General features: G+C 42.7%; 2 protein-coding genes across 5 annotated transcripts in view; both read left to right on the top strand.

Annotated features, from left to right (window-relative positions):
- The window catches only part of eif2ak1 (eukaryotic translation initiation factor 2-alpha kinase 1), a 40634-nt gene extending 36151 nt beyond the window's left edge, over positions 1 to 4483 (top strand). For 2 of the 3 annotated variants that reach the window (XM_048233064.1, XM_048233066.1), the window contains exons 14-15: positions 2147 to 2380; positions 4201 to 4483. In XM_048233064.1, the coding sequence (XP_048089021.1) occupies positions 2147 to 2380; positions 4201 to 4350 (384 nt within the window). In that variant the 3' untranslated portion in view covers positions 4351 to 4483. The remainder of the gene's footprint in view (positions 1 to 2146; positions 2381 to 4200) is intronic. The other variant, XR_007192349.1, reaches the window with a different exon arrangement.
- Positions 4484 to 9987: 5504 nt separating this feature from the next.
- Positions 9988 to 18820, top strand: usp42 (ubiquitin specific peptidase 42). 2 transcript variants are annotated; one of them, XM_048233061.1, is made up of 19 exons: positions 9988 to 10314; positions 12076 to 12559; positions 12658 to 12768; positions 12882 to 12981; positions 13177 to 13244; positions 13370 to 13440; positions 13589 to 13671; positions 13780 to 13891; positions 13984 to 14124; positions 14237 to 14337; positions 14466 to 14601; positions 14772 to 15536; positions 15675 to 15763; positions 16040 to 17041; positions 17210 to 17466; positions 17734 to 17805; positions 17934 to 18019; positions 18272 to 18322; positions 18418 to 18820. In XM_048233061.1, exons 2-18 carry the CDS (start codon positions 12085 to 12087, stop codon positions 18290 to 18292), a joined length of 3690 nt encoding a protein of 1229 aa, XP_048089018.1. In that variant the 5' UTR covers positions 9988 to 10314; positions 12076 to 12084; the 3' UTR covers positions 18293 to 18322; positions 18418 to 18820. The 2 variants fall into 2 exon arrangements, with proteins under 2 accessions (XP_048089018.1, XP_048089019.1); XM_048233062.1 differs by having other exon boundaries at positions 9988 to 10772.
- Positions 18821 to 20193: the final 1373 nt, after the last annotated feature.

The raw sequence follows: 20193 nt of genomic DNA, 5'->3' as shown, positions 1-20193 counted from the left end.
TTTTGCACACCTCCAGAACTTTTTATTTATTATTTTTGATTTCTCCTCTATCTATCTACTCATGTCCTTGATTGCCTAGCCTTTCTGCCCCCCACCCCCATCCGCAACACACACACTTACATCATCTCTGTCATCACCTCACATACATACATCACACTGCTTGCTACAGTAAGCCTCCTCTACATACTTGCTGCACACTGCCCCCCCCTACATACACAGCACATTGTCTTCAGGATCTTCTCCAACACACATCCTCTACATACTTACAGCACACTGCCCCCACCTACCCACACACACACTACACACACACACACACACACACACAGTCACTGCTCCATTCCCCTCCCGCCCACACACACATCTTCACTGTCATCACTCACATACATCATACATACAGTACTCTGCTTAACAATAGTAAATAATAATATCTTGGTTATCCTGGCTCAATTTATCCGTGATCCGGTTGCACAAAAGCGGGATAGGGGGCAGCAGGATATGTTATGGTATACTGTAAGTCACCATGGCGATTTATTCTGTGGAGCTAGCCTGCTCCAGACCAGGCTAAGTTCCAGGATCTATTTAATCGGTTATCCTGGCTCAATTTATCAAGTGATCCAGTTGCACAAATGGGGGCAGGGGGCGCAGGATATGTTATGGTATACTGTAAGTCACCATGGCGATTTATTCTGTGGAGCTAGCCTGTTCCAGACCAGGCTAAGTTCCAGGATCCATTTTTCTATTTTTTCATCACACATCAAAACACACACACACACACACACATATCTGACTTTCTCCAACTTTTGCAGTATCACACCTCCAGAACTTTTATTTATTATTATTTTTTTTTGATTTCTCCCATCTACTTATGTCCTTGATTGCCTAGCCTTTCTGCCCCCACCCCCATCACAACACAAAAAATACACACACTTACATCATCTCTGTCATCACCTCATACATACATCACACTGCTTGCCAACAGTAAGCCTCCTCTACATACTTGCTGCACCCCCTCCCTACATACACAGCACATTGTCTTCAGGATCTTCTCAACACACATCCTCTACATACTTACAGCACACTGCCCCACCTGCACACACACACTACACACACACACACACACACACACAGTCCTGCTCCATTTCCTCCCCGCCCACACACATCTTCACTGTCATCACTCACATACATCATACATACAGTACTCTGCTTAACAATAGTAAATAATAATATCTTGGTTATCCTGGCTCAATTTATCCGTGATCCGGTTGCACAAAAGCGGGATAGGGGGCAGCAGGATATGTTATGGTATACTGTAAGTCACCATGGCGATTTATTCTGTGGAGCTAGCCTGCTCCAGACCAGGCTAAGTTCCAGGATCTATTTAATCTCATCCCTTATCTCAGTCAGCAGTCACCACAAACGGAAACCAATAGTTATTCCACTGCCCACTACACATTGTTATCACATATAACTAGACCCACTGTCATTATTTAAACTTTTGTGATCATTAATTAACTTTTACATTTCGCCATTCCTGACCTGTCATGCGACTATGTGACGTCACGGGAGCGCCATAACCATTTTGCGCGTGGTGGTCGCGACACTAGTTGCAATATTCTCCTAAACAAAGGTTTTGCTGTTTGTTGCTGTTGTGAAAAGGCTCGCTACCTACTTCACACCGTAGAAGAAGCAATGAAGCCGCTCTAGTTGCCATGGTGAATCAGTGAATCTGTGATCGGTGGCGGGGTCTATTTGAGGGAGCCGTGAGCGCGCACTTATCCAGGATAGGTTTCACCTGGGGCCTATTGCACAAAACTAGGATAAGGGACCTCATCCAATTCTTAAAAATATCTCAGTTGCAACATGCACACTAGCCATGGGAGCAATTGTCAACTGTTATCCTTTTAAAAGCAAACACAAACTCACAAACCGTTAATTGCACCTTTTTTAATGTATGATTTCACATTAAAAATGTTGACAGTGATGGTGGAAATGTGTATGACATTGAGATAGTAGAAGCTAACATTTTAAAATGTTTTTCATTTTAACATTTTAAGCTAACATTTTAAAAGCTTTTTTTGTGTGTTATTATACATAGTACAATACATAGTTTTACCCTCAGCACCTAATGCCTTTGTGATGTCTCCAGTCTGATATGTACAGTATTGGGGTGATTGCAGTGGAGCTGTTCCAGCCATTTGGGACTGAGATGGAACGTGCGCACAAACTTGGGGAGCTCCGACAGGGTAAGATTCCAGAAACGCTGTCTCAAAAGTGGCCTGTCCTCACCAAGTACATCCAGCTGCTGACCAGTCAGGACCCATCAGAGCGGCCTAGTGCAACACAGCTTTTGGAGAGTGAGCTCTTCAGCACCAAAGACAAGGTAAGGTACGACTCTAAGAGATAGAAGATGGTAGCACATCCAAAATAATGAGAAGAACACAATAGTCCACACATCAACATTATTTGTCATTTGTTGTTGTTTAACAAACTTAAAGTTTACTTCTTTAAAAGTAAATGCATTAACATGTACATATGTTTATAATATTATTATAACAAGAAATTAGTTTACCCTTACATTTCAAAGCATTCTGGTGATTTGCAGACATCTTCATGAAAATGTACACCTTAAAAGACCACTGAAGAAAGTTTATTTTACACAAAGGCAAAAAAAGCTCCAATAACCTGTGCCACACTGCTCCCCTCACAACATTTGCACTTAGCCTACATATAGGGCTGTCACAATCTCGCTTTTAAGTTGAAAACCGATCAAAATGACATCACAATCTCAAGCTTCTAAATCAAAGGTAGAATCAACAATGCAGCGACACCCCCAATATCACGTCCAGCATGCATGCCAAGAGGGAAAAAACACACACACAAGTGTTGAAGTGCCAATTTAACATTATCTCCTATTGAGGCTACAGCCACTTAAAAAAAGACTTCAACCTAACTCAAACACCCTCCTGCTTCTCTGAAATCACTGGTGTGGAAATATTTTGAGGATCATTTATTCACGTCAGTTAACACTAAGGCTACTCTACGGAGTGTGCTATAACAATCAAATTATCATTCTGTGTTATTTCACTATGTTCACGTCTATGTTGTCTGTTCTGCTTAGTAGCTTGTGGTAGGAACGGTTTCAAAATAAAGCCCCCAAAAAAAAAAAGTGAACAACATAAGCATTAATAGTAATATAATTTTAAATCAAGAATCAAATAGTGACTTTAAAATTGGAAAAAAAAAAAAAAAATTGGAGAATCATGACACCCCTACATATTACTCTTATTATTTACTGCTGCAAAAGGAGCCAAACCCCAATATTTTTACTCTCTGTACTGTATACACATATAATGATGGCCTAGAAATCTAAACTTAATCAGGCCTTTGAAATCGTGTATAGAGTGGATTTGGTGGGCTTAACATAATGATTGATGGCAGGGCTAGTGCTACTTGAAAACAACTCTCTATGGCGTGCAGAGAATTTGAAAGACAACTGATTACTAAGGCTGTCCAGAAATGGCCATAAACTAATATAATGTATAACAAAATTATCCAAATACACAGACTGGCTGACCGCGAGAAGCAAAGGAGCAACCTTTTCACAGGTGATGTAAGCAGTTTGCTTAATAACCTTCACTAAATGTGTTGTGGAGCAACCTTTTCATTCTTATAAGGTTATGACACAAACCTCTATCCTGAACCACATTGAAAAGTCTCTTGCCTCCTTAAATGTGATTTTTCAATGGAATAAATGTATGGGGACTTTTTGGCACGAATCCTCATTCATCAATATTTTTCACAATTTGTACCACAATTACTAATTTCCCACCATATGTTTTTAGCTGCGGTGTGGCAGGGCCATGAGACATGAGCCCACAACACTAGGATCTGAGTGCTTTTAACCTACATTTCATCACCTTTTAAACTTTATCAAGTTTTATTTATGTAATTAATTTATGTTGTGAGTACTGTGCATTGAGGTTTTATTTTCATACTCCGTTTAAAAACACATAACAGTAGGCCCAGATGTAGTCTTGTCCCACACTGAGTAATGGTCCACGACCACTTAAAAAATGTGAAGGTGATACTGTAAGAGCTGTTCCAAGTATACTTCAGGACTTCAGAAATTTGATTTGATTTTCCATTCCCACTTGCCACTATTTCCTGAAATTGATCAAAACATCTGTCTCTCGCACCAAGGTTATCCACAGTTTAATGAGGAAGATTGATGAACAGGAGGAGGAGATAAATGAGCTCCGAAGACGAATAAGTGAACTGCAGGGCTCGCAGAATAATGTCCAGCAAATGGAAAACACAGAGTCACCCTCTGCAAGTCTTCCTCCCAGCTAAATCCAACTGTAAAAAAAAAAAAATTATGTCAATAATTTATTGTCAATATATTTCTGTGTGAATATTACACTGTCTGTATGTAAGAGTGCCATATTTTACTTATCTAAAACTGTAAAATAAATTTAAAACTGTCTTCTGTATTTACTTATTATGTGAATATTATATGCATTCTGTTAGAAAGACATATTGTTGTGTCTGAATTTGTTGGTACTCTTACAGATTACTTGAAAGCATGCTTTGTTTCTGCCTAAAAGGGATGGCATTCAAAGCAATTTTCTCATGTATAGCTGCATTTTATGTTAGTTAGTTTATTGTTCCATTGGGGGAATTCATTTTCACAGATCTGTACAATGGCATCATCACATCACATTGCAGCATATGCACATTACACATCATACTTAATAAGTATCAACATTATGTATATATTTTAAAATGGCCCAGGCAGATTTGTTGTTGAAAAAGATGATAAATTATTAGATTATAGTGAGGTTTAAAACTATCTGTTTCACCTTAATTGGTATCGCAGATGTATCTTGAATCTTGAGTTTAGCCTATTTAAATCTGCAGTCTGGCATGGTATTCACCAAAAAATGAAGGAGGAGAAAAGAGATGCCAAGGTAACTAGAAATCAGAAAGAAAATGATAAGACAAGCATGTTAAAAAAAATGCTATGAGAACATTTAGATGTTCTCTAAGAGAGAGAGAAAACATTGGTCACTTTTTGGACAGAAAAAGTCAGACTAAAAAAAAACAAAAAAAAAAAAAAAAAGAAGCCAGACTGGAAATGATGATGATGATTGATTTATTGATTGATGATGCTTTTTGGCTCTATGTTCACAGATTTCTTTTTTTTTTAATGAACATGTCCATGAAAAGAACACAAATTTTGAAAAATAGAGGAGGCTCAGTTATGTTTTGGTGCTGCTTTGTTGCGCCCTGAATCTGGAGCGAAACGTAAAGCTCCGTGTCAAAACAGTCACAGTACATGGGTCCTCAAAACACACAGTAAGTACCCCAGAATGGTTAAGGAACACAAAGTGGACTATTCTGAAGTGACCTTCTATGAGTCCAGCCAGAAGTTGAGTCTATCCTAACTCCCTGCTGCAACGAGCACCCTTAAAACTTGAAGCAGCAGGGGGGTATTCCATCAACCTTGCTAAAGACCAAACCTGGCTTATTTCGATAAGTCTCGCTAATTTTAGTGAGAATTCTGTTCCATTAATGAGGTTAACGCGAATCCCAGCTTGGTAACTATAGGAATTTATGCCACAAAACTAACCTGCTCCGTAGCAGATTACTTTCAAGCTAAATTAAGCTGTGTTGCAAAAAATAATATGACGTTATAGCCATCTTTCAGCATTATGAAATGCATAATGAGACAATCATGCATAATTAAAATGGCAGACATGTTGGATTTTAAGGAAGTAGCCATACATTCTGACACCGAGTCAAAAACTGGGGTGTGCGTTTAGGCTATGTGTGAAGTTTCGACTGTGTGACAAAACCTTGCACTTGCCTGGGCTCAATCCTTCTAATTTGCCCCCTAGAGGCTGGCATGCTAGCAAGGAGGCTAAAAACCATGGATGCTAGCGTCTGTCTCTTAAAGCAGTGTTTCTCAAACTTTTTCAGATCAAGGACCACTTAATCAATAAAAATAGCCTCACGGACCACCTAGCTAAAAAAAAAAAAAAGTAGACCTACTTCAACAGTAAATTACACAATAGGCCTACTAACTGATTGTCTTTGCACCTTGCTTATTGTGTCAGAGAATTTATATGATTTAAACTGGCATGCCTTACATAGGCAGTGTTGCAGAATTGTTTGGATTTACATACAACTTGGTTCAATATTGCAAACAACTCATCTATATTATATTTTACCACGTCTGCTCACGGACCACTTGGGCTAGCTTGCGGACCACCAGTGGTCCCCGGACCACACTTTGAGAAACACTGTCTTAAAGAAACATATGGTGCCTTTTGGGAAATTAGCTATTTTGTCTTCTATCCTAGAGTTAATTAGTACATACACCCAGTCATAGTTAGATAAATTAGTACATAACCCAGTCCAACACATCCTACTGTTAGCCTAATTCAATTGAGGTGGGTGGGGCCAATTAGCATATGCTAAAGTTTATTTTAAGGCTTATAGTGATTGTTTGAAAAGGACACTTGCTAGTGCGTTCAGCGCCCAGTCCTTGGGTGTGCTTTGTGGTGGAAACACTAAAAGCTCAAGACAGGTAAAGTTGAGTATCGTCCGCATAGCAGTGATAATCAAATTCATGGGAGCGAATGGTCTCACCCAAGGAAGTGTGTAAATAAAGAAAAGTAGGGGCCCTAATACTGATCCCTGAGGCACACCTGTGGTGAGGTCATGTGCCCTTTAAGGTAGGATTTAAACCAGTCAAGGACTTTCCTAAACATCCCAGTTCAGATAGTGTAGAAAGGAGAATGTTATGGTTAACAGTATTGAAGGCTGCAGATAAGTCTAGTAGAATGAATACTAATGACTTAGCAACTTAGATGAGGACTTAGCTACTCTCAATGCTTCGGTCACAGACAGAAAAGCAGTTTCAGTATAATGACTCATGAAAACAGACTGCATAGGGTCTAGTAGAAGAGTGTATAGAAAGTGTAGTCTATAGAAAGTGTTTGTTGATCCCATGAGGGAGAGTTGTAAACTGAAAAAGCTAGTAAATTACAAAAAAAAGAAAGTGTTTGTTGGAAGTGATTGCCTCTAAAGATACTACTAAAGGTATTGTTGTTAATGCCATTTAGAACTTGTTTTATTATTTGAAATGTTCTGTTGAATGTCAAAATTGTCAAAATAATTTGCAATCAACATAAAAACAAACAATGTTGAATGATGATGAAGTGCCCTTTAGCAGAATGAAGGTGGGGGCTGTAGCGTCTCCTATTGACTGAATTGTATGAAATTTGGTGTGCATCCAGAGAATGTAGTATTAATTGTCTGTACCAACTTTGAAAAGGATTGGACCTTTACAAGACACAATATAGGTAGTAGGATGTAGGATTCATGCGTAACTTTCAGATGGAGTGACAAATAAATCAAAAATCGAAAAAAGCCAACCTGTTCAGCTTAGTCTGAAGATGATCTGTACCCAATTTTGTAAGAATTGGATCAATTCCTTACTAAATTATATAATAGTTTATCAAAACATCTATATGGTTCTAGAGATTTGCTTATTATAGCACTCCCTGTGTTCAGAAAATGGGTCATTTTTGTTTTGTCTTTTGCCCAACATTGCCGGGTAGGCCGAAAGCAGTTTTCATGGAATAACTTGAGAATCATAACGCCCAAATTTTTGTGCTATGTTTGTCTTAAAGGGAAACTTGGCAGGATTTCCCCTCTGCTGGAGAAATTGTACATTATGCTATTTCAAACTGTGGAAAAAGGTAACGATAAAGCACATGGATTTGTTTACAAGCTAGCAAAGCGGTTAGCATAAGTTCGGCAGACAATGTGGATGTTACAAGGTAAGAAACACGATTTTAAAACGAGTTTCTTGTTTCTCACTTCTCTTTCCGGGACGGTAGTCTCAATGTTGCAAGATTGGTTTTCCGCCTGGGGACGCTAGGGGCAGCGGGAAAAGTCACCATTTTCACCGGAACAGGTCATTTAACCAACCAACACGTGGCAGTTGCAACACTGCAGATTTCTCCAATCAGAAACAAGCTAGAGTGATGACACTCATTTTGCACATGCTCAGTTGACCTCCTTTCTGCAAGATTGCCGCCAGTTTTGATCATCTCTTCTGGGAAAACCAAAAGCAAGGTAAAAAAAAATTATGATCAGAAAATTTATGATCAGAATTTTTCTCATAGTGTCTAAACTGTTTGCAGAGAGTATTGTAAAGTTGTATAATTTAAATCAGCAGTTTCTTAGCTTTTAATAGGCATAGCTATCATGTGTCAAAGCTAATGTGCTAAGCTAGTATGGCTAGTTTTAAAATGGCTGACCCTGTGAGGATGGTTGCAACGCTATGTTGCAACTGTCCTCACATGTGTTAATTCATTATTACTGAGCAGTACAAATTAATTGTAATAATTAATACAAGGTTCTGTTACATTCTGTTGTCATTTGAAAGATTGTCATGTTTATTACTGGAAAAATGCAAATCCTGCCAAAGTTTTGTTCCCTCCCCACACTCTTCAAAGGGTCAAGATGGCCTCAAATTCGAGATGTCTCATTAAAACAGTTCTGAGTGTTTTGTTAGGTCTGTTTCTTTAATTAATTAATTAATTAATTAATTAATTAATTAATTAATACTGAACAGTCAAAATTAAGTGTTGTTTCATCACTGTTTAAAAAAAATCAAATAAAGGATAATCAAGAGTGATTTTTGTCATTTTATGCAATTTTAAATGTTGCAACTGTCCCTCAAGACTGTTGCAACCATCACCTTGTGTGGGGGCAGTTGCAACGTTTCACTCTCTCAATTAAAATGTAATTTAGTTCAATATTATAATATTTAAACATGTTGCATAATTATACATGGATAGGGGACAGATGTGGGCTAAATAGATACAAATTTGGCCTTTCTATTGAAAACAGTCTCAGTCAACAGTCAGAGATATACAAGGAAAGGTAAAAAGTGGAGCAACTGTCCCCACTCTCCCCAAGGCAAGCAAGTAGCCTACAATATGGCTATAAATTATTATATAATAATAATATATATTGTGTGCAGACGCACATATAGCCTCTCCCACCGACCTTCTGGACTGTCATGGCTTTCTATTGGAATCTGACTTGAAAATTAAAAGTGATGATCTTTGATTGTTGAAAAAGCATTTTTTTGGAAACCACTAGGCCCTGCACATGAAAGCAGTATCTTCTTTTTATTTGTCACTCCTAACTTTGTGTTTATTTTAAAGAAATTGATTTTACTGTAACCTATCTGTTATTGATACGTGTGCACTATGATTATGTGTGTGTATGTGCATGTCTGTATGTAGGTTACATGTAATCATACTGTATAGGCCCAATATAGAATATATCCAAGCAGCTGAAATCAGTAGCCTACAATGTCAGACATGTCAAAGCCGAGGCCTATAGATTTAGCCTTTTTTTTCTCTAGATCTTATGGTCTTCACAAGCCTTAACTAGTCCTTGTTGGACAGAATGCAAATCCAAACTGAGTTTCCCAACTAGAGGTTTGAAAGCACCATTTGTAGCCAATGCCTACTTAGGATCACCTGCACTTTTAGTTGCTCATCATACACCATTCAAAGTAGCCTACCTATGGGGCACTGTTTGTATTTTAGTTGCTCATCATACACCATTCAGAGTAGCCTACCTATGGGGCACTGTTTGTATTTTAGTTGCTCATCATACACCATTCAGAGTAGCCTAATGGGGCACTGTTTGTATTACAATTACACATTGTTTTATTCAGCACAGTCTGTGCACATTTAACATTGCCAAAATGTAGGCTAAAGAAAACATGCACTGCAGTTTTAAACTGTCACTTTTTCATACATTTACAGACAGTAGTAATATTTGTTATAGTAATGATAAAAAATAAATAATATATAAAAAAAATATAAATGGTAGCCTACATGTGAATGCATATATACAGCCTAAATGTATCTCTGATATTAGATGTATTTCTGATATATATAGATTTTCAAGCATTCTCCATGTTTTATTGCCAATTCAGCGCCAACAGCAGCCACAATGATCAGCTAACACAACGCTGAAGCATAATGCTTGGTTTAGCGGTTAGTACAGACCATGCAAGAGACCGGCTGCCGGGCCGAGGCATGCTGACTATCACGCACCCCGCCTCCCGTTCTACGACATGTATAAAGAGCATAAGTTGCTTAACATCAGATTTACCCGGATGTACCCGTGGGGAAACTACGTCATTGTTCACCGCCGGACGCTCGGTGGCTGAAAGGATGGATAATTTCGTGTAATATATTACATTATTAAAAGCTACAGGTAAGTGCTTGTTATCTATTTATAAGCCAATTTTGACTAAATTATTTTGCGCGGGAAGAAGGTCTGCTGTGAGCGATCCGATTTGGACAGTGCTAGAAAACCTCCGAGTCCTCCAGTGTAATGTCGGAGGCGAGTGCTTGAGCACCGGTGAATTTTAAATCTTGAGCCCCTCCTTATTGTGCCGACCTTACCAGTTCCCGTTTACCTCACTTGGAGTAAATTACGATCTGATAACGTTATTGTGTTTTTGTATATATAGTTGTGGAACAGAAATCAAATTCACTATGATCCGATCTTTTGTTTGGAACGCTAACAGCCTGGTATTGTTGCGTGCACGACGTCTGTCAACGTTCCACTTGCTCAGGCTGGATTGTTACACTGGCCGTTACCATGGCGTTTGGTGTTACCATGCGCATACACTGCCACTACAATTTATTCTGTTCTTGTTTCAAGGAAAGGTAGGCCACGTCCATCTAAACTCGCGGATTGCCTTGTAGTTCCCTGTCAACTGAATGTTTTATTACTTTATTCATACCCGAGGCCTAATTCGTTTTCTAGGGCCTCACACCTCACTTGCTAGCTATGTGGCCGTGGCAGTCGATGTGAACGTGTGTAGTTAAACCAGCTAGCCAGAAGCTAGTTATAAAGGAATACCTAGCGATAGCGTGTTTCCTGTTGTGAAATTAAGTTGGAAATTAAATGGATTAATTACATATTTGCTGTGCGTTTTTGTTGTGATGGAATCCAAGTGTGATTGTCTGCGCATCGCGAATCAGGCTTTTGATACGACTTTGTAAACAAAAACTAACATTAGCTATCAAGCTAGCCAAGACCGGGCCGCGTATCTGTTTGGGTCGCATTAGCTTGCTAGCCAGTTAGCGTTGGCTAGATAAGTTCTGTCGGCATGTTGGCTAACTTGCTAAGGCTAGGATAATTAGCCTATTTTGTAGTTTGCTAACTACTTAGCCAGTAAATTGCCTTCTGTTTTCACAGGAGGTGTAGATGTTATTGCCATAATCTAGTAAATGCGCTGCCTTATTTACGTTAACTCAAGATTATGTATTAGACTGAAGTTCAAGGTTGCATTCGCAACAGCACCGCTTTAATGGCGTTTCCCGTCAGTCACGTGTCACGCTCACTCGTTTTGAACACCGTTTGATTTGTGAGATTTAACCTTAACCGTACACTATGTACGTTGGCAAATACACTAGATTCTACCATGTCTTTTGGGCAATTCACTGATAGCCTAAAACGTGTGTAGGTGAAGCTGTGACATAAATAGTATAGTAATTTGTTTTTAAATACCGCTTTGTAGATATCACTGTAGTTGTTACTGTTGTAAGGAAATTTCTGAAAAGGAAAAGTGATTCATTCAGCACACAATGGTAGTGCCTCATATTAGAAAAGGCCTGCTTACTTGCTACCACAGTTCCAATGTATCGTAGACATTGTAATACAATATGCAGATTGTAAACATTGAGGGGTTGTGTCTCATGGTTACATTTGTTTGTGCATGAGGATAAACTTTGCACAAGTAGTGATATATCTATGTTTTATGCATATGAGGACCCTTATCGCAAAATGAATATTGATTGTACAAATAGTTTGTGCTTCAGTCAGTTAATGTTTTTTTTTTTTTTTTTTTTTTTTTCCCCAACTATACTGTACTTGGCAGATATGTGAGCAGATGTGTATGATCTTAGATGTTGCCAGTGTTAAGAAGCTAATATTTTTATGCTCTCACGATTTCACCCCTAACAGAAATGAACGATGACCATAGTTGACAAACCATTAGAGAAATCTGACCTCGAGTCAGTGCGGGGGAATCGCTCTGGCTCGCTGGCCTCCTTCTCCTCTGGGGACATGGACGGCAGCTGCTCCAGCTGGGGAGGGGGCTCATCCACGTCCGACCCCCCCAGGGCAAAGACCCCCTGCATGGGTCCCACCCCTGGAGCCACCCTGTACAGCGCCGCCGCCGCCACCACCACCAGCGCCTCCACCACCCCCCTCGCTACGGAGCGGCCTAAGGAGCAGGTGACGGCCACCAGCGGCGACGGCATCGCTCTCCCGCAGAAGGTGCTGTTCCCGGCCGAGCGTCTGAGCCTCAAGTGGAACCAGATGCACCGCATCGGAGCTGGCCTCCAGAACCTGGGCAACACCTGCTTCCTCAACTCGGCCCTGCAGTGTCTCACCTACACCACCCCCCTGGCCAACTACATGCTGTCCCGCGAGCATTCCAAGACATGTGAGCATGCGTAGGGTTACCGCCGTCGTCTCATCTGTCTTCTGGCACAAGGCCTGTCTGAACCAGTGCATAACTGCCGGTGTTTTTCTTCTCCGCAGGTCATGAACCTGGGTTTTGCATGATGTGCACAATGCAGAACCACATCACCCAGGTGTTTGCCAACTCGGGCAACGTCATCAAACCCATCGGTGTTCTCAATGACCTGAAACGTGAGTGTCCCACCTGTTTACCTACCATGTATAATGGATGTGGTGTTACACTGAGGCTACTTTAGAAGAAGGAGGGGGAAAAAACTTCCAAACACTTTGGGCTTTGTTTACAGGGATTGCCAAGCATTTCCGCTTTGGGAGTCAGGAGGATGCCCATGAGTTCCTGCGGTACACTGTGGATGCTATGCAAAAGTCCTGCTTGCCTGGAAACAAGTAGGTTTTACATGAGATCCCTTAGCTCTTTCCATAGAACCACTGTGTTTCCTTGTTTTGTTACACAAACTTTTGAGCGTAGGCCTGTTTCTACAGTAACATTAAGTCACATGACTTGACCAGAGGAATTGATGATGCACAGGCTATCAGCAGTGATTTGCATGCTCTCATTGTTTGCCATTTCCTGTTCAATAGATTGGACCGGCAAACGCAGGCGACCACTCTCATCCATCAGATCTTTGGAGGGTATTTGAGGTCTAGAGGTAGGTGTTTGCATAAGAGGAAGTCTTTTGCCAGTGTCACACATACCCTCAGTCTAAAATCACTGTAATTAACAGTAACAAAAAGAGATTGACAAAAAAAATTATTTCTGTATTTTTATTGACAGTAAAATGCCTAAACTGCAAAGCAGTGTCTGATACATTTGACCCATACCTGGATGTTGCTTTGGACATTAAGGTAAGATTTGATCAATTTAATTATTATTTTATATATTTATAAATTATATACTTTTTCAAATATGTGAATTGAGTAAGATTTGGTTAAGCACTGATCCTCATGAGTGGTGACAATGTACAATTGCTTTTTTATGTTTTTTTAAACCCAGACTGCCCCGACCATTACTAAGGCTCTGGAGCAGTTTGTCAAGCCGGAGCAACTTGATGGAGAGAACGCCTACAAGTGTACCAAGTAAGTTATGACCTTTTGAATCTGACCATTAAATCACTGCAGTGATTTGACACTCTTAAGAGTTTACTAGAATTCTTTCTGACTTGGCTTGTTCTGATTGGATTGCAGATGTAAGAAAATGGTCCCAGCCTCCAAGAGATTCACCCTCCACCGCAGCTCTAACGTGCTGACCATTTCACTCAAGCGGTTTGCCAACTACAACGGCGGCAAGATCGCCAAGGTCAGTGTCATTCTCTCAGCCTCGCACCACCATTGTGCTAGTCCTCTGGGAACCTCAACCGGTAGCTCATTAAAGGCCTCTCCCCTACACAGGATGTGAGGTATGCGGAGTACCTCGATCTGCGGCCCTACATGTCCCAGCCTCATGGCGATCCGCTGATATACAACCTGTATGCCGTACTCGTCCACTCTGGCTTTAGCTGCCACGCCGGCCACTACTACTGCTACGTAAAGGTAAGGCCATCCATGCCGCGGGCCTCCGGGAAGACCCAGGTGTGCCTACTCTATCAAGTCCTCAGCAGTGTTGATGCACCTCGGCTTATTTTGTTGGTGTCTTTGTTTTTAGGGTAGTAACGGGCAGTGGTACCAGATGAACGACTCGTCGGTGTCTGTCAGTGATATCCGTTCGGTTCTTAACCAGCAGGCCTACGTCCTCTTCTACATCAGGTTTGTGCTCACCCTCCTTAGACCGATTTCCTTTTTAGCAGTGTTCTTTCGGAATCCCTCAGTAGCACCCTGGCAGTGACTGATAACAGGTTATAATGGTGACCTCTGCTTTAATCTTTCCTCATCAGGTGTCATGATGTCAAGAATGGAGGGGAGGTGTCCCCAATGATCCGCACCCCTCCCAGGCCAGTTCTGAACGTCCGGGGTCTGACGGTCAACCGACCTGCTGTGCCAGCGTCCAATGGGCCGCCACGCCTGCTCAAGGTAGGACCTCAGGACCCTGGTCCTGTAGACCTATATTGACACATAGTTAGTTCCATCAAGGTTAAAATACGCACTGTATGCTTGAATGGAAGCAGGATGTATGGCTAGTTGTCTTTGAGAGGGGCACTCTAACGCTGGACTGTTCCTCTTTCCCTCTGATTGGTCCTCAGGTTAATGGGCGGGCGTACCACAGTGGCTTCAGGTACGGCAGTAGCGCCGGCAGCGGCGGCAGCAGCAGCACTTTGACCAAAACTGGGTCAGGCTTGTCCTCTGCTTCCTCGTCTGCATCATCCTCCTCCTCCTCCTCCTCCTCTTCCTCCTCCACCACCCATGCCTCCCATGCACCCAGGCCCACGGAGATCGCCGACCCAGACAAGAGGCAGAAATTGTCCTTCCTCATCGGCCAGGGCAAGAGTGTCCGGCCGGGCCTGTCCCAGCCGGGCTCCTTGTCCACCTCCGGCTTATCCCACACTCAGCCCTCGTCCAGTGCTGCTGCCTCCTCGTCATCCTCCTCCTCCTTCTCCACCTTGCACTCTACCTCAGACCCCTCCCCCTCCTCCTCTGGCTCCAAGCTCAACGGCGCCCCCTACAGCAGCAGTTGCAGTAGTAGTGGCAGCAGCAGCGCCACTGCTGCCTCTGCCCTGCTTGTGCCCTACGGTGAGGAGTCCTCCGAGGAGTCGGACCAGGAGAGCAATAGCGGCTTCCGGCAGAACGGTCAGAATGGTCAGAATGGTGAGGAGCACGGTGCTGCCAAGCCTACCAACGGGAAGAGGAACGGACATGGCATGTCGCCGCCGGCTAAAAGGCACACCAGCGATCTCATGGCTAGCCAACCCAAGACCAACGGTTCTTCCAATGGCTATGCCAATGGCCACGATGACCTCAAGCCCAGCCAGAATGGTCACAAAGGCCACCACAAGGTCAATGGTGTGAAGGTGTGTAACACAATGATGTGTGCATACTTCTAAGAGATGTTGTTGCCTTTGATGTACGTAATGTGACCTCATTTTAATACAGCTTACAGCTTCACCGTCGTGTGACTTTGTGCCTCTAATAAGTGATCTGTCATGCAGGTTCATGGAAATGGTCATGTGACCTCTCCCAACTCCTTTCATGGCCGGGAAGCTGAGTTCAGGGCCAATCCAGGCCTCAGCAAGCCAAGGTGAGCCCCACACACACACACACACACACACACACACACACACACACACCCATGTTGGGTGACGCACTACTTCGTATTCTGTAAGAAGGTACACATATGATAAATGGTAAACTTAAACAATAGTAAAAGAAATCCACAATTTGTTTATCAGTTTGAAAATAGTGCAGAGAAAGCCTAGCAGGCCGTCATAGTCCCACTCTGTGTAAAAAGAAGTGTTAACTATGTGAGAGGCGAGTACTTGAAGTATGAGACTGATATTTCTTTGTCCCTGCGCAGCTCCAGCAAAACCCCTGATGCCTGTGCTGGCATGAGTGTGCCTTCTGTTGGCAAGAATGGCCATGAGTCCCCACCTCACACCTCTGGTAGCCTGCGGGACTCAGGCGAGGCTAGCGCCTCCTCCCAGCTGGACGGCTCCTCTGTCCTTTCGCCGCCAGCCCGTGAGGCGCCAGCCGAGACGCGGGCCAAGCTGCCCGAGGTGTGTGCAGACAGCCTCCCGAACTCCAAGGAGCAGACGCCGCAGGCCTTTGAGGTGAAGCACGTGACTCATAACGGTTCGGGAGATTGCCCCTCGGACTCTCAGGCAAGGGGTCCCACCAGTGAGCGCGTGCACGTGAACGGACTCAACGGGCGGCCAGAGGCGGGCGATGCCGGGACTACTAAGCACACCGGCCGAGATGAGCGGGAGCGCGACTGGAGCCGGCAAGCACGCCCGTCCGACTACTCCTCGAAGGACCGCGAGAGGGATCGGGACCGTGACCCGCACCGCCGCTATTATGACCACAACGGTGGCAGCGACCGGGGAAGGGACCGGTACGGCAACGGCTACGGTCACCGCGGTGACCGGGAGTTCCGTCCTCCCCGCCCGCGCTCTGGCAGCCGAGAACGCTACCCCCGCGACTCGGATCGCCACCGGGAACGCCACAGGTACTACCACCACCGTGACCACAACCGAGACTATTACCGTCACCGATCCAGAGGCGAGCGCGATCGTGACCGGCGACCTGTCGTCGGGGAGTATAACCACCACCGAGGGTCTGGACACAGGGAGGACGGCCCCAGCCGCTGGGCAGGCGAGGAGGGGCGCTCGCGACCGCACCACAGCGAGGACGAGGAAACGTCCAGCAGGGCCAAACCGTCCACCTACTGCTCCTCCTCTGCCTCTAGTGGGCACGCGGACAGGAAACGCAGCCTGAAGGATGACCACTCAGAGGAGCGGCAGGTCAAGAAACACAAGAAGTCCAAGAAGAAAAAGAAGAGCAAAGACAAGGACAAGCATAGGTGTCTCTCCTCACTAATTAAGAAGATGTCTTATATTTGACAACTTTGCAACTTTTACTCATACTTAAACTACAGGCAAAAGCCAAAATGACACCATTTGGCAATACTCATTAGTGGTTGATGCATGTATTGGATGTAAATTTTTCCATGTGTCCCCTCTTTCCACAGGGGTTCAGATCTGGACTCCCCCGAGCGGCCCAGCGACCGCACCTCTGTGAGACACAAGAAGAAGAAGAAGAAGAAAAAGAAGAGGAGGCACGAGGACGAGCGCAGCCACCGCAGCTCCAGCGCCGAGGAATGTTCCGGCCGCAAGCGCCACAGCCACGACCGTGACCCGTCGCTGCAGGACCCCAAGCGTGCCCGCCTCGACAACCACTCTGCCTACGCCCCCGGCGCCAAACACCGCCAGCTGAATGGCCACATAGGTTGGAAATGTGTTTACATTTACAATGCGTACATGCAGATCTCATTCACATGCAACACTATGTACTATTATCAGAACCCCAAGAATTTTACTTTACTGCAAGAATGATGAGATGTTGCATCGGTATAATCTTGTTCTGCAATGTTTTCAACAATGGATGTGCACAGCACATGTAAATATCATATACAGTTTGGAATTTCCAGTTCAGTTGATCTGATGATTTAACACTTGCTTTAACATTTATGCTTGTGTTTTTGCCCATTCACAGGTAATGGTTACTCCTCCGGCTCTTCCCAGGAAGGCTACAGCACCCAGGGAGTCTCTAGGGAGGCTAAATACAGTAAGTGTTTAAGTCCAGATGGATAAATACTGCGTAGCTACAGTAAGTGTTTAAGTCTTGATGGAACACACTGGCAGGATTAGGTGTCCTGAAAGGCGTTTGTAACGTATGTTTGTTTTTGCCCCTAGTGATGGCATCTGGTCGGCTGTCGAGTCCTGTGCGTGTTGGATCAAGTGAGGACAAGAGAAGGGGCTCTGGGATGACCACAGCTGATGTGAGTTGCTGAGTGTCCAGATCAAATTTTCATCCCCATGTGTGCTAGAATACCGTAATCCCACAGTATCTGAAAGAGGACGCACTGTTTGGAATGACTGCACTATGCAATGTATATTTCTGACCATGCGTTGAATGTCGGGATAAATCAGTGTTTGATATCTACTTGACCTGTTAGCTGGTGAATTGCAGTTAATTAGGTTGTTACAGGATCAGGGTCAAATATACTCACTGCTGTTCCTCTTTCTAACAGGTCAATGGGCATGTGGTTTAGAAGACTCCTTTATTGTCTCTTGATGCCCAGGTGAAGTGGCTTTGCTTCTAGCATCCTTGTGTTTCAGTGATGACTACCATGTCTTTTTAATTAATACTTAATTGAAGTCTGCTCTTTTCTTTCAGAAATGGAAAACTGTCAAAAATAAGCTTTTGAAAAATTGAAAGAAATCTACAGCAAAAGAATGAGATTCTTCTAGTTGAACCTGGTGCTTTAAATCATTGATGATACTGTATTTTTAACCACACAAAAAGTGCTTTTGTGTGGCTTTTAAAAACTTTTTTAATGGACCGGATGGGATTTTTCTTTTCTTTTTATTTAAGTTCACTCTTCAGCTGTGAACTCTAACTCAATGGAAGTTTAGAATTTAGAGTTAATATATACATTCAAAAATGGGAAAAAAAGGACAAAAGCCTGGAGCTTGAACATCTTACTTGCTGCTCAGTCACAGACTCAGGACACAACTTTCTCAAGGCGAGTAGCTAATTCCCTCTGAGGATGTATCTCTCGCCCACAACCCCCCCTCCGACCCCCTTCTCTTTGGGATTTGGGAATGAACCAGACCACCACGTCACCCAGGAGAAGAGGAACTTTGTTAAAAGTGTCTCCTGGCTTCTGATGTCACTGTACTCACATATCTGTACTGGAGCATCCGGTGGGAGTGGACTCGACCTATGCTACACGGGCACTTAACCACACCTTTCACCTGGACACACTTGAGGAAGTTTGCAGTGCCGCCGCTCTGCTCGGCACGACACCCATAACGGTCCTCCATTTACTGGGAACTTCTTTCTTTCTTTCTTTCTTTCTTTCTTTCTTTCTTTCTTTTCTTTATTATTAATAAAGAATATCATGTATCTTTAATGGCAATGTAATTTTAAGTTGTTTTTAAAGAAAAGTTCAGTTCATTCTGTTATGGAAAAATAATACTGTGAACTTATTTTTTTTAACTGTACTATCAGTTATTTGTATACATACAGTCCTGTATCAGGAACAAGACACTTTCCTTTTTTTTTTTTTTCCTTTTTCTTTTTTTTCATTTTGTAGTGAAGCTCCATGGCATAATTTTAGACCATGTTCGATGGACATCCGGTTTTGTTTTGTTGTGTGTATGTGTCAATTCAAAAAGTGGAATGGATATGTCAAAGCCCATGTTTTACTGTAGCATGTTAAATTAAGTTTATACATTGTACAGTTCTATAGAGGGTGGGGGGAAAGCCTTAAACGCATTTGTTAATGTTGGAAATGGTAAGTTTCTTTTTCTCTCACTGTTTACATGATTTTCTTTTTGTTTGGAGTGAATGCTAATGATGGTTGGACATGTTTGATGTGTGAGGGGAGAATGTTTGGCTTTGTACAGAATGTGGGCTCCCTTCTCCCCTTTTTGTTTAAAAAACAAACAAAAAAATTATTTCGATAAATGTGACTTTTGCAAATTTATTGAACGTTGAGTTGGAGCACTTGGGGTTTGGGGAGGGATCTGACAGTGTTGGAACTTGGAAGTAAACATGACCGAATACTTTGAAAGTCCTAGAGCTATTCATTTAAATATAGGTTGGGTAAGGCGGTTATTGAAGTTCAGTCAGACAACAATATTCAGAACATGTCTAGTTTTGCCACATGACCCAGCCCTTTTTTTTTTTTTTGGTGAGTCACTGATTACCGACAAGACCTTGCTTCAAATTCAATTTCCACAACATCCCTTTGCTGTTGATCTGACCTCAGTATTCCAGTCTTTAGGTTTGTATATAAAACATGTAACACTTATTGTACTGTGGGAATCCTCACCACTATTCTCGATCTTACAGATCTTACATGGCAGTGGCTCTAAAATGTTTTGTCAGCCGATCCCTTTCTCTCCAACCGGCAACATTTAGTTTCACTTTATACTTTGGATACGC

The sequence above is a fragment of the Alosa alosa genome, chromosome 22 (genome assembly GCF_017589495.1).
Source record: "Alosa alosa isolate M-15738 ecotype Scorff River chromosome 22, AALO_Geno_1.1, whole genome shotgun sequence".
NCBI classification, from domain to species: Eukaryota; Metazoa; Chordata; class Actinopteri; order Clupeiformes; family Clupeidae; genus Alosa; species Alosa alosa.
This window is presented reverse-complemented; position numbering and strand designations above follow the sequence as displayed.

Coding starts and splice junctions, on each gene's coding strand:
- usp42 (XM_048233061.1), top strand. CDS start 12,085: ATGACCATAGTTGACAAACCATTAGAGAAATCTGACCTCGAGTCAGTG. Junction 12,560..12,657: donor CCGCGAGCATTCCAAGACAT/GTGAGCATGCGT, acceptor TCTTCTCCGCAG/GTCATGAACCTGGGTTTTGC. Junction 12,769..12,881: donor TGTTCTCAATGACCTGAAAC/GTGAGTGTCCCA, acceptor CTTTGTTTACAG/GGATTGCCAAGCATTTCCGC.